This window comes from Thalassophryne amazonica, chromosome 8 (assembly GCF_902500255.1).
Source record: "Thalassophryne amazonica chromosome 8, fThaAma1.1, whole genome shotgun sequence".
Taxonomy (NCBI): domain Eukaryota; kingdom Metazoa; phylum Chordata; class Actinopteri; order Batrachoidiformes; family Batrachoididae; genus Thalassophryne; species Thalassophryne amazonica.
The window spans coordinates 88,543,652-88,558,517 of NC_047110.1; the positions used below are offsets into that span (position 1 = coordinate 88,543,652).

General features: G+C 39.9%; 1 protein-coding gene across 4 annotated transcripts in view; it reads left to right on the plus strand.

Moving 5' to 3' along the window:
• The window catches only part of elmo3 (engulfment and cell motility 3), a 57,053-nt gene that overhangs the window by 16,342 nt on the left and 25,845 nt on the right, over window positions 1–14,866 (plus strand). The window contains exons 2-8 of one of the 4 annotated variants that reach the window (XM_034176927.1): window positions 2,344–2,402; window positions 4,207–4,311; window positions 8,295–8,335; window positions 8,466–8,538; window positions 12,750–12,800; window positions 13,473–13,642; window positions 14,146–14,245. In XM_034176927.1, the coding sequence (XP_034032818.1) occupies window positions 4,234–4,311; window positions 8,295–8,335; window positions 8,466–8,538; window positions 12,750–12,800; window positions 13,473–13,642; window positions 14,146–14,245 (513 nt within the window). In that variant the 5' untranslated portion in view covers window positions 2,344–2,402; window positions 4,207–4,233. The remainder of the gene's footprint in view (window positions 1–2,343; window positions 2,403–4,206; window positions 4,312–8,294; window positions 8,336–8,465; window positions 8,539–12,749; window positions 12,801–13,472; window positions 13,643–14,145; window positions 14,246–14,866) is intronic. The other 3 variants (XM_034176928.1, XM_034176929.1, XM_034176926.1) reach the window with 3 other exon arrangements.

Here is a 14,866-nt window from a genome sequence, read left to right on the forward strand (position 1 = left end):
CATGCTTAAAAAATGTAGCGTTAACTATTTAGGAATTGCAGCCACCAGTTTTCTTCACTGACTTGGACTTAATTTGCATCCATCATAAGAAATACAGTTTGCTACATCATGGTAAATCTGTCTGGAATAGGCAGTTCTCCATGCAGGTTGGAGACAAGTGAGGGAAGTCATCAAGATGCACAGGTGCTGGACATAGAATATCATGAAAAAGTTGATTCATTTCAGTAATTCCATTCAAAAAGTGAAACTTGTATATTATTATTCATTCATTACACATGGACTGATATATTTCAAATGTTTATTTCTTTTAATTTTGGTAATTATAACTGACAACTAATGAAAATCCCAAATTCAGTATCCCAGAAAATGAGAATATTAAGACCAATACAAAAAGGATTTCTAGAAATGTTGGCTAACTGAAAAATATGAACATGAAAAATATGAGCATGTACAGCACTCAGTACGTAGTTGGGGCTCCTTTTTCCTGAATTACTGCAGAAATGCGGCGTGGCATGGAGTTCAGTCTGTGGCACTGCTCAGGTGGTATGAGAGCCCAGGTTGCTCTGATAGTGACCTTCAGCTCTTCTGCATTGTTGGGTCTGGCGTCTCACATCTTCCTCTTCACAATACCCCATAGATTTTCTATGGGGTTAAGGTCAGGCCAGTTTGCTGGCCAATTAACAGGGATACCATAGTCCTTACACCAGGTACTGGCAGCTTTGGCACTGTGTGCAGGTGCCAAGTCCTGCTGGAAAATGAAATCTGCATCTTCAAAAAGTTGGTCATCAGCAGGAAGCATGAAGTGCTCTACAACTTCCTGGTAGACGACTGCATTGACCTTGAACCTCAGAAAACACAGTGGACCAACACCAGAAGATGACATGGCACCCCAAACCATCACTGACTGTGGACACTTTACACTGGACCTCAAGCAATATGGATTATGTGCCTCTCCTCTCTTCCTCCAGACTCTGGGACCTTGAAGGAAGGAAATGCAAAATGTATTTTCATCAGTGAGCATAACTTTGGACCACTCAGCAGCAGTCCAGTCCTTTTTGTCTTTAGCCAAGGCAAGACGTCAAGTCAGCAGTCTTCGCCATGATTGTGTAGCCTACAGAACTAGACTGAGAGACCTCAGGTGTTTTGAGTTAATTAGCTGATTAGAGTGTGACACCATGTGTCTTCAATATTGACCCTTTTCACAATATTCAAATTTTCTGAGATACTGAATCATCAAAATTAAATGAACTAAACACTTGAAATATATCAGTCTGTGTGGAATGAATGTATACATTATACAAGTTTCACTTTTTGAATGGAATTACTGAAATGAATCAACTTTTCATGATATTCTAATTATATGACCAGCACCTGTATAGAGAACTTTGAAGAAGTTATAGTCTTATGTGGCTGTGATTGAAGAAAATGTGCATAGTGCAGCTTTTGGTTGGTGCACCACTACTCACAGCTTCATGGTGGAATGGATCAGCGAAGGGTTTTATACAATAATATAGATGGAATCTAGGTTTGCGCTCCTCATGTACCTGCTGGTAAACTGTAGCTGAAACTTCATGTCTCATTTTTAAGAGAATCCTTCTCAGTGCCAAAATAAATGGAAGGATGTGTAACTGATGATGCAAAACATAAATGTTGTTCCTCCAATCACAACCACAGAAACCTAAAACTTCTTCAGAACTGTCTGGGTGTCTCGGCACATTCCCTTACTAGTCTCCTTTTTGTGCAGCCACTCACTTCTTCAAAACTGCCAATTCCTAACAGTTTTACCATAGATTACCATACTATTTGTATTTCTTATGATTGATTATAAATGGCGTCTTTGGCGTGTTCAGTGACCTGGAAATGTTCATGTAGCCACCCCTTAACTTGTCTAAAGAAACTTGATGTAAAAGTAATGATTTGTTTTAAATAACTATATTTAGTTTGTTCTTTAGTTGTTTTTGCTATAATTCCTAAATAGGTAATTATTAATATTTATGTTAAACCCCATGAATTAAAGCTGAAAGTCAACACTACAAGAACAGTTTGATTATGTCCTTTCATCTGCACTGTGCCGTTGTACAGAGGAACATTTACAACAGTTCTCATTCTCCAGTTACTGATGTTATGAACCTGACTGAGCACTGTAAATAGACAATGAAACAGGAACATGACGGTGTGCTTCATTTAAAAAATGATAGTTTATTTGACACTCATGAGGCCTTTTCAGTGTGACTGATCTAATCAGTTTGCAGATAAATTCTCTAATTATCTTGCACTTTTCTTTAGCTTAAAAAAACCCCTTCAGAATATGATTCATTCTCTGTCTGTTTTCTGTACTTGCATGTGTCAACGAGAGAACGAGAGAGAGAGAGATGTTGAACATGAAGTGCTAAGCTTTACAGGTATCTAACATAGCATACTGTTTCAGATCAGTTTGCATATGGAGGTCAGAGGTCAGTGTTGTAGTTAAATAAAATAATAGGTGTTTTCATATGTGAAATTTCAACATACTTGACCCTACAAACATTGCAACATTTTATTTATTTATTTATTGAAATGATGGAAGTAAAAAGTCAACATCCTTCTCAAACATGATAATATTCAGTTAAATGAAATAAAACCTCTGCTTGTCATAACTGGCAGAAAACAGACGAGTTTAGGTTAAAAACACTTTAGTGAAATGTCACTATGTAATTTCAATAGGTAGACTACTTCATAACACTGGAGCCACACAGGCAAAATCTTTGTCTACAAATGTTTTTGGACAAAAATAACACTAACTAGTCATAGTTTCTTTGTGGAATCCGATGACTTTTTTTTTTTTTTTTTAAGTAAGCAGCCTTAAGTCTTTGTTGCGGCACATAAGGTTCAACCAGTTCCACAAGGTAAGACATTAAGACAGCCATTCAGTATTCTAGAGCTCAACAGTGACTGCCAACTTTTTAAGGGGTCTAGTTCCTGAAGTAAAAACCTTGTTCATTTTCACCTTTTGATGTTTCAGAAAGTGCTTTATATAAAGCATTTTAAGCCTTGAAAGAGGCTAATCAGCAATAAAATGAATCATGACCATAAAAAGATTTGATTTGGATAAAAATAAATAACTTATGGAAAAGGTACAAAACTGTGTAAGGCTACATAATTACATTTAAATGAGAAGGAAATTTTCATCCCATAATGCATTGCAAATCCAAGCTTATTCTTAACCTTCTTATGCTTTTCATTTTGTAATATTTTTATGGTTGATAAGAGCATATCACAATTATATCACTGTACCAATACAGTATCTTACAGTTTGTTACATGTGTATAGTAAAATACAGCTGTGCTTCGTTCCACCATTTGCATTTTCCTCACAGCAGCAGCATGTGTCATTTGATTTTTCACGCACTCACAAGTGCATTTCTGGTCACTGCTGAGTCATATACCACATCTCCTGCAGTGAATATGATTGTTGAGTGAGCAGTAAATTACAGCCACCCACGACAAAAAACATCAAAACTGTCGATGGGGGGAATTCTGTACATTCCAGTTGAGCTTGATTCAAACCTAGTGTAGCAAAAGTATTTATGTGCACTCCGTGTGCTGCTGTGCAGGGTGAGCTGCTGAGCTGCTCACTTTGGCAGCCTTTCCCATTTTATATTAACAGCACCAAAACAAATGGTTAACCCTGCAGTTTGCTGACTTTAAAAAAATGTTTTACCTGGTAACAGCGATGTCCAACAATCAGAGATGTCACTGTTTCAATTTAGGATTGTGGGTAGTAGAGTTCTGTTCAGTGACATTGTGAATCAAACACGTTGTTAAAATAAACTATCATACAGACGTTTTTGTTAAAATAAAGATCATACAGACTTGTGGCTGCTACAGGAGCACATATCTTTGTTTCACAATGTCGTAGTTCTTAGTGAGTTTGTTTTGGATGGTTACAACTTTTTAGCCCATAATCTAAATCCTTGTGAAAAATATGAAATAGGATTTTTACTTCTGGTACTGCGCTGTTGAGTTCTATGCTCAACTTGGCAATAAAACCTTAAAGTCTATGTAAAGTATAATGCATTTGTTATATTTGTAGTCATCCTGTAAATCTGTTGATGTCTGTTCCATTTGCCACATGGGGTTTTGATATTGTTTAGGGGGAAGAAAAACATTGTATTTGTGCTATTATGATGATCCTTATTGTAACTAGTTCATCTCTTTTGTCATCAAGACCCAGAGAGTGTCCAGAGGTGCCAAAATGCCCCAGCAGAAAGACATAGTGAAGATAGCCATCCAGATGCCTGGGGCCTATCCCCAGCTCATACAACTGGACCAGGTAATACACACACACACAGAGACCATATGTTTGTCATTGGCTCTTTTGCCTTGATTCCTTGGAGCTTTAAGGCCTTTGCACGCCAGAGAATTTCATCATTCAGTGCATAGTATTCTTAAAACATAAACCCCGTTTTTACTGCAGGAACTGAACCTACTCCTGAGATTTCACAAACTTTGACAGGAACAGCCCGGTAATTGGCCTTCACTTCCTGGAGAGCACCTGCCCTGCATGTTTTCCATGTCTGCCTACTCAAGTCACACCTGATTATTATTATTATTTTTTTATTATTATTGTTTTTTTCCAGCTCTTGATTGGCTGAGAACACCTGATAAAGTTAATTGCCTGGGATTGGAACAGGTAAAGTTAGAAAACATGGAGGGCAGGAGCTCTCAGGAACAGGGTTGTGACCCTTGCTCTATCGCTACATTCTGTTCGCTGCAACATTTATCATCAAACAAAAAAGCAAGTTTTTTTTTTTTAATTAATTAATTAATTAATTTTTTTGGCCCGCTTATCTGCAAAACTCAATACCTTTGTGTGACAGTGTGTGGTCCAGTGTTCTGTTGGTTTTGCGATCCCAGCCACTTTGAACAGCCTAAGCATGTTACATACCATGAATTTCTAAGATCACCGTTTTCACACAGCAATAATTTGACCTACATTGGTATGAGTTGCTAGCTTTTAGTGCAGTAGTTTCCAAACTTGATCATTCTGTGCCTCTTCCCAGCCTTATTTATCATTTAATTCTGCTCTGTGAGGACCATACCAAGTGATTCCTTGAAACATAGTACAGAACTATTTAAAGATGGTACAGGTCCATTAGTACTGTTTTTTTGAGAGGTTTGATTTGTTTCTCATGTTCAAGGACCAATAATTTAAAAACCTGCTCTGTGCACGAGTCTGAGACTCTTGAGTACAACCTTACTAAATTCCATGGCTGTTGGAGTTGTATTTATGCTATTAGCATCTAAAAATCTCTCTCTCTCTCATATATATATATATATATATATATATATATATATATATATATATATATATATATATATATGAGGTCTGTTAGAAAAGTATCCAACCTTTTTATTTTTTTCAAAAACCATATGGATTTGAATCACGTGTGATTGCATCAGCCAAGCTTGAACCTTCATGCGCATGCGTGAGTTTTTTCACGCCTGTTGGTTGCGACATTCGCCTGTGAGCAGGCTTTGTGTGAGCAGTGGTCCACCCCTCTCTTCGGATTTTTATTGCGAATAAATGTCTGAACGATTTGGAGCTTTGCTGCATCAATTTTTTCCAGAAACTGTGAGAGACCTCCAGGTGGTAACCATTCGGAAAATTCAAATGGCTTTGAGGGACGATTTCATGGGGATTACACAGATTAAGGAGTGATCCAGACGGTTTAAAGACCGCCCACAACTGCTGAGAGCGCGCCGCGCTCCGAGCGCCAATCGACAGGCTCAAACCCCGCTGAAACAACCAGATCATTTCCAATGTGAAGGCTTTGTTGATCCGGGACGTAGTCTGACTTACACAAAAATGGCAGGAGATGTGGACATCAGTACTTTATCGGCACATTCCACTGTTACAGGAGTTTTTTTTCATGGAAAGAAAAGCGGACGGATGCGCCACCGTGCCGCTCATGGCACGGCACAAAAACACCTCCGTGTTGGTCTCACAGGACAGCTTTGAGATGGCTTTCAGACGGCTGTCGGTGGGTTTTCAGTCGTGTGACTAACCGAGAAATTGTGGATGAGCCTGGACATGCCAGAACATGTGCTGTGAGGCTTCATCACGGCGCTGCTTTGCGCCATGCGGCTCCACCACGACGCGTGGAATTCCTCCGCACGTCTATCTCAATGTGCCGATAAAGTGCTGATGTCCACGTCTTCCGCAATTCCTGTGCTAGTCAGAGGACATCCCGGATAAAACACAGTGTCCAGTTTGGAAATGAACGGCACATTCCACTGTTACAGGAGTTTTTGTCATGGAAAGAGGAGCGGAGGAATTCCGCGCGTCGCGGCTGTGCCGCATGGCGCAAAGCAACGCCGTGATGAAGCCTCACAGGACATGTTCTGGCATGTCCAGGCTCATCCACAATTTCTCGGTTAGTCACACGACTGAAAACCCACCAACAGCCATCTGAAAGCCATCTCAAAGCCGTCCTGTGAGACCAACAAGGAGGTGTTTTTTCATTTTACATCTAGTCTTTTCATATATTGCTACACTTTGGAAATTATTAATTACTTTCCATCAGATTGGATACAGCATTTTATTTTGTAGGCTTTACATGCATTTGCAGTCCCTAAAGTGATGTTATCTGAAGAGTGGGGTCTTCAGTGGAAGTGTCCCCACAGCGGAGCTCTGCAGACTGTCTCAAATATGAATGCGGGGGAAGTCGTCAATGAGTTTCCCAGAACCTTCAGGGTTCTTTGTTTCTTCTTTGTGAAAAAACATACGAAATTATATTCCAGACAACTGGGATCTGCATCCCAAACTCGGTCACATTCCACGAAAAGGTTTTAAGACAGAAAATGGGCATGGCAGGCGTGTGTGGGGGGGGGGGGGGATTTTTATTTAGGCAGTCACAGATGAAACTGGTAGGAACACACAGTAGAACTTTTTTTTTTTTTTTAAATTCTGCTACATCACAAACGATCCTCTTGGCCCTGAAGAATTTCTGCAACACATTTTATTTGCCCCATTGTCTACATTGAAAATATATGATTGGTTGACCTTCTTTGCTGCCACTAATAACAGAGCACCCACTGGGTTTACCACACAACCTCAACACATTTGACTGGTTGACCACGGTGCTGACCACTAATAGCAGCATAGTGGAGAGTCAGACATGGAAGTTGTCTGGCTTTTATTTATGTACAAAGGGCGATCTTGATTCAGAGGATAGCCCTGTACAGAAAGCAAGCAGCTTGAAGATTTCCTCTTCTAAACAGACAAACCTTGTAGTCAGAGATGCTTTAAAAGGATTCAGTTCAATTTATTTTAATTATATAGGGCCAAGTCACAACAAAGCTACCTCAAGACACTTCACATGAGTATGGTCTAACCTTATCAAACCCCTAGAGCAAGCACACAGACGACAGTGGTAAGGGAAAATCTCCCTTTGATGATGTTGAGGAAGAAACCTCAAGCAGACCAGACCCAGAGGGGTGACTCCCTGCTTTGGCCATTCTAACAGTTACAAGGTTTTTGAAAAGTTTTTACCAAGCTGAAGAAACAGGAAACGGAAAAACCAGAATAGTATCAAAAATAAAGTGCATAATTGAGATGAGCATGCAGCCATTGGCGTCACAAGCAGGGTGTTGTGAGGTAAGTCCAGCGCCCTGGCATGCATGGCCAGCGTCCATCCTTCACATCGTCAGTGGGCCACAGCCCAAGCTGTCCTCATGGAAGAGTACATTCCAAAAGCAGACTTCAGTGTGCTGCATCAACATCACAAAGTAGTCTTCCGCCCTGAGAACACAAGAGCCCGGCCGGTACGTAGGGTTTAATTAGGTCAGCTAAGTAGGGAAGTGCTAGTCTGTGAATAATTTTATAGGTTAGTAACAGAGCCGTAAAATCTGACCTCACAGAGACAGGAAGTCAGTGAAGCGATGCCAAAATCAGTGTAATGTGGTCAAACTTTCTGCTTTTTGTCAAAACTCTGGCAGCAGCATTTTGAACCAGTTAGAGACCCCTAATTCTGGACTGTGGTAAAACAGACAATAGAACATTGTAGTAGTCCAGTCTAGAAGAAACAAATGCATGGATCCGAGTCTCTGCATCAGCCGTAGACAGGATGGGACGAATCCCCTCTGTTTCAAAGGTGGAAGAAAACAGTCCTCATGATATCTCTGATGTCCAAAAGGATCAACTTAATGATTCACGTAGCTAGCTGAGTAGATTCTAATAAATTCTGATATAGTTACCACCACGCATGCATCAGGCGGGTTTTCATGTGTGTATGTGTTTGTGTCACTGTGCAGAAAAAGCCTCTATCTGCTGTCATCAAGGAGGTCTCTGACGGGTAAGTTCACATTGATTACATGTACATGGGTATTTTAATACAGGATTGCAGCATCTGTCACATATGTTAAAGTTTGGCTCTGTTATACTGTACATTAATTCAGTTTGTTTGTGTTTATGTGTGTATTTAGCTGGAATCTCCAAGGTCCTGACAACTATGCTCTGCAGTATACTGATGGAGTGCAGACGTATATCACAGAATCAGTGAGTCACATTTACAAACTCACTTACTCCAGTTAAGGGTCACGGGGGTTGGAGCCTAACCCAAAAGTCAGGGCGTGAGGTGGGATACATGCTGGACAGGATGTCAGTCTGTCGCAGGGCCACATAATAGACAAACAAACAGATTCACACCCACACTCACACCTACGGACAATTTTTAAAGTTCAAATCCACCTAACCTGCATGTCTTTGGATGTGGGAGGAAGCCAAAGCACCCAGAGGAAACCATGCAAACACGGGGAGAACATGCAAACTTTACACAGAAAGGCCACAGGTGGGAATCGATCCCATGACCTTCTTGCTGTGAGGCAGCAGTGCTAACATTCAGAAACTGATAAGGATATTTGTCTACACCAATTAATCATGTTTGTAAAAATTTAAGCACATCTTGAAAATATTTAGGAACAGCTCTGAATCAGTTCCTCCAACATTTACATGTTTAAGACAATGGTGACATACTTCATACTGCTTTTAGCTATCTCAGGTCTGGAGATTTGGGAGTTATGCTAAGATTTTCAGCCTGTACAGTAACACTGATTAAGACGGAGTCCACGTCCCACAGTGTGAATAATGCTGCTGAAATGAGAGCACCAGGAAAATAGAAAAATACACAGAAAGATACTGCTTTACCAGAGGCATGTACTCTGTCATGTTAACAGCTGGATTGTGAGCCAAGTTATGATCACCTAATAATTAAATGGAATTGTATAAATTATGAAATATATATATATATATATATATATATATATATATATATATATATATATATATAATTTAGTAGAAACATTAATTTGAAAAGCAGTAAAGTAAGCTGTATATTTACACATTGTATTCAAAAATCAAGATTTTTTTTTAACTTACATTGGAAAACAGAAATGTGATTAAAATATAGTTGATTTAATTGTGGTTCTGCTTTGAAGTAGCATAGTAGAATGAAATATTTTGTCATATGTGATTCATCAGTGTAAAAAATAAATATGCAATACTTCAGAGAGTTGGTGTTATCAAAACTTTTTAGATTTCAAAAAAAGGGGGAATCCCTGGGGTATGCCTTCTAATCTATGTAAAATTCAAGGATCTGTTCATTTATCCAGATTAGTCCCAAAGGCTGACCTATTCCAAGTGAGATAAACCTATTCAAAATGTTTAATGAAACTGTGATAACCTATTCAGAATGTTTAATGAAACTGTGATCAAAATTGTTTTAAGTGAAGCCTCATTCTCCTATCCACGGATATGCTGTCCAGCAACAACCCAACAAATACACATAGGTGGGCGGTTAAAAATATTCATTTATTAGTGTCCAAGCACCCGTGAAGCTGGTCGAAGGGAACAAAATGCTGCTCCCAGTCCCAGCAAGGCTGGGAACCCTATTGTTTTCGTTAAGGTTTTTATTTTTAGGGGGTTTTTTTGTTTGGGTTTTTCTATTTTTACCCAGTATTGCAAAATATGTAAAACCTTAAAAATCTATGTCACCCCAGGCCATTACTTCAGTCGATACCACTAAGCCTCGGTCCCACCGAATAATAAGCCATGAATAATGAGCCACGCATGGGTGTGTCAGTGATTATTCGACGAATGATCCATGTTTTAAACTATCACGTATCCGCTACCAAGGCGCCTCTGTGTGCCTCTCTGTACCTCACATGTGCCAGGTATCAGCCTCTAGTGAGCCACGACCGACCTGTCATTTGAGCCCCGTCCAGCCTGGATTGGCTCGTGTCGCTGCATATGATCCATGTCAAGCCACATATGATCCATGTAGCGCCATGATAATGTAATGTTGGTCCACATTTAGACATAGGTTTGGTCCAAACCTCCAGTCCTCCCACACTTGGTCCCTTTTAAAGTGTGGGTTTTAAATTCACAGCATCCATTCAAGATGTTGTCACATTTTTTTAAATGCAGTCCAAAAAAAGACGCTCCTGTACAGCCCGGCTGGTGTGCGCATCCATGCGTCAGGCTGCAGTTCACCTGTATTCCAGAGTCATTAAATGCAGCAGTTCTGCATGTTCACTCCGCTCTCTGTGACCAAAAAAAAGACACCACAATGAGGTGGCCACTGTGGGTCACTTCCAAAAAACCCCCAAAAAAACAAAACAAAGAAATGCACAAAACACATCCATAACCAGACCAGCTAGAACCGAAGCACCTCTGCGCTTCTTCTTGCTGGCTTTATTTCTTGCACGGCTTACAGTCATTTTGACACCATGATCCAACTTTTAACTGTGTTCGTCCATTAATATCTGCAAAACTGCATCAGTGTACGTCATCTGATCCATTATAACAAGATGTTAAATCTATCATAAACATACTTTACAGCTGCTTCTAAAGGAGGAGTGCACATGCAACTGTTTTACCAAGCTTGATCCAACTTTAACTTTGTGTTCCTCCGTTACTGACTTCAAAATCCCTCTTTTGCGAATCCCTCTTTTATATACAGCGTCCGGTGCAAAAACCTGGTGGGATTGTAGTGCGCAAGAGGGCTGAAACGGAGCAGCCAAAAAGGAAAGAGTTACATATCTTTGCAACAGTATAAACATGAAATTTGTCACTGGGATACAGAAGAACAAGTATAGGCTGTGTAACAAATTTGGTAAACATATAAACAATAGGGGGCACGATAAATTCAAAAAAGAATAATCTGAAAAAAAATATGCACGGAATTGTGTGATATTTACATGGTATGATCTGGGATCCTTTCTGAGTTGAACTCTACAATTTGGTGATGGTTGCATAATGTGGGCATGCCCTGTTAAATGTTTTGCACATGTGCAGTCGAGGTGGAAAAATATCCAACGGCGGACAGAGTGCATTCTGACTGCAATCTAAATATTCGTATGGCATGAAATCGGCATTCTGGCAGCTCGAAATGGTCCGCCATTTCAGATCCTGTCCGAATGTCCCAACTGTGCCTAAATACATCATGATCGCACCTCAGCTGCTGCTGCATTATATTTCCTCCACCCGCAATCAAACCTCACTAGTATGGCAATGTAAGTGCATTTGCCATATTCTCACTGCATTCTGACAGCTGTCTGGATAATCCTAATGTGTTCCACCTATATTTGCATTGCTTTCGGAGACTTGTGCATGGCATGTGCACGAATCAGTCGGGGTGGGTCAGAGCACAGTCTGGGTATTCGGACGGCTATCCTCCGCAGTTCTTATTACTTCCCAGATGTGACACAAATTGTAGTAGTTTTTTTTATTTTTACATTCCACCTGATTCAGCTTTGCTCGTTTTCATTTGTATTAAGTGCAATGGGGCACTAAGCTGTGCCCATTTCTACTTTTGCATTTTTATGCACAATTGCATCAACTTATAAGACCTACTTTATCAACCTCTGCTTTGGTCATGAGTGCCATGTGTACTACAACCTGCACATACATTCAGTGGACTCTCATGTGCTTGTTTATTAAGATGATTAAGTCCAATAAATATGAAGCATGGTCCAATGACACAAAAGCTGCCTGCCAAATTTTGTAGCAGTCGGTCACAAGTTGGAGCCACAAGTGGGGAAGTAATAATCTGAAATTATTACTTATTATCCAAAACGCAAGGCTTTTCCGTGGTGCCTGCTTGGGGCAGGCCTCGATTCCCAGGGGTGCGGGGTGGGTGGGTGGGTGGGTGGGGGGTGGGGGGTGGTGGGTGGTGGTGCTTGGATCCTTAATATTTGCTTTTAAATCTAGTTTGTATATTTATTTAAAACATTATAAATTCGAGTGATTAGATGTGAATGTTTGTCACTGGAAAATAGGTTGGAGCAGAAACAGTGAATGGTTAGTTACAGGATCTTTACCTTTATCAACAGGTAGAGTTTAGACATGTAAAAAAAAGAAATTAGTTCACCTCATAGATCATTTTCCCCTCACTTTGTTTTATGTTGATTTAAATGTGATTACTGTCTGTACTTTCAGTCTTGCACACAGACATTTCTAGCCTCATCCGGCCTTTCTGTTTTTCTCCTTCACTGTGTGTCAGGACTCATTAAGGCTTTCTGTAGTTTGTAACTGTGAATATACTTAACCCACTGTAATTTTGTGTGTTTGAATTCCACGTTTTTTTCTTTGTGTGCGCCTTCACATATAGGTTGTTGTTTGGAGGTCATTGTGTGTGTCATTGTGTTTTTAAGTGTTAAATACGTCTGCATGTGGTTTATTTTGTTTTTGTTTTGTGTGTGTATTTGCAGAATCGCCTTGACATTAAGCACGGCTGCATTCTGCGTCTGACCAAGGCACCGGTGAGTCTACTAGGCTCTCAGCCATGACACGCTCTTCTGTCTCCTCCTCCTTCTAGAATTCCTGAAGCTCACACTCGGTTACTGTAGCCTCTCCTTCTCCATAGCCACTTTTCCATATGGATACCTGAGTCGTATTATAACGTGAAAATCACGAACCAGAACCCGTAATCGGAGCATTTGGTGTTTAGCTTCTCTAATTCTGTGTTTCTGCATTATCATGTTGGAAATAATCGACCAGTATTGCCATAAACGAAGATTGTGGCAACAAGCAGGTGACCAATGAAAGCAAATGCCAGAATAAGGAGTCTTGGTAGGAGCTAAGACGACCTCAGTGTTCCACATGTCTGCGATGCTTTTCTGGCAGGATAAATGCCAAGGTTCCAAGAGATAATTTGTCTTTTGGTGTTTTGATCAAAGTGGCAAAGAGCCACCTTAACTCATTCCGAAATTGATCATAAACGATCCCTACAATTTATCTACAATCATTTTTATCCTTGAAAATCATTAATTGACCAGTTGAGCTCTGTGGGTGGATTCATTTCTCACTGCAGTACAGTCTCTTTTTTTGTGTGTGTTTTCTAGTTGAGAATTGATTACAGTATATATGTATATAATATGATATGATGTACTCTGCGTGTGTGTGTTTCTGATTGTCTCTCTTGTTAATAACAGGGCCGCTGTGCAGAAGACTTGTACAAAGGCATCCAGAACTCAGACTCTGGTGTACGCTGTGATTCGCTGAAACAGCTGGCAAGCCTTTCTACAGATGTGACTTTTGCCCAGGAGTTCATCAGCAGAGACGGACACCTCTTATTGGTCAAGATTGTCGAGGACTCAAATGAGTTAGTATTCTGTCTGTACATGCATACTTTCGTTTGCTGCAATGGAATGTTGTTCCTTTGGCTGCGAGTGGGAGGTGAAATTGATACTGTACGTGTAGCAGCATATCCTGCTGAAATCAATCTCTGTGAGCATGGGGTGAAAGATGCAAAGTGGTGAATTTATTGAAGGCCACAGAACATTATCTCTAAAATAAAATGTCGTTGATTGTTGTTAAAAATGTATAAACTGATTTAAGCTTTCCGTACACTGTAATGCTCCACTATTATCATAGATTACTTTGACAGACTTGTGCTGTAGACTGTACAATGTTTTTTGAAAGCAGAAACACAACTAAGTAGTCTTTAAACTAGTAGCCATATTTTTGTAGTGATTATTTGTAATCTGTTTGAATGATATCCAACTGTGTGCATGTGCAATGTTTCCATACTGTATTTGTGTGTATGCATGTGAATCCTCAATAACTATGCGTCCAAGTGATAGTTTGTGTTGTGGTGTCTTGCAGGACTGCCGTGATTATGACCCACACGCTGACAAGCTTCATGGAACTGATGGATCATGGGATAGTTTCTTGGGAGAACCTTTCTTCTGTCTTCATTAAGAAGGTACTAATCATAGATGTACTGTACCGTATTTTACGGACTGCACATCTGTCCAAAAATGCATCATGAACATCGATTTCTATTTAATCCACTAGATGGCGGATGCAGCCTGTGAGCTGTTGCCTTCTTGCTTAGCGTTATTCCGCATTGTCAGGCATTAGATTAAATAGAAATATGATGATGCGCTGACTTAAACTTGGGTTAACGTGATCAGAAAATGCTGTTTTGTGCAGTATTTGGGTGCAGCGACAAGCTGACAAAGGATTTTCAGCTGGTTAAATAAAGGTTAAATAAATACAAAATAAATATCATTATCATCATCAATAGCATTATCATATTAAAAAGTTTACTGTCCAGCACCTGAACGTCTTGTTGGTCTTCAAAATGGTTTGTCACTCATCCAAGTGATGTCTCCACTGACTAAACTTAAACTATTACTGGGATGAGTGATTAATCCTCTTGAAGAACAAAGATGTCCAGAGGCTGTAAGCTTTTAGATATCACTTACCTGGACGAGTGTAAACCGTCACTGACATGTGATTAAGATGTGTGCTCTAAGCTGTAAAAATGAGCACATATTCGGAAATACATCAATAATACAGTAATGCTGGTGCTGAAGATAGT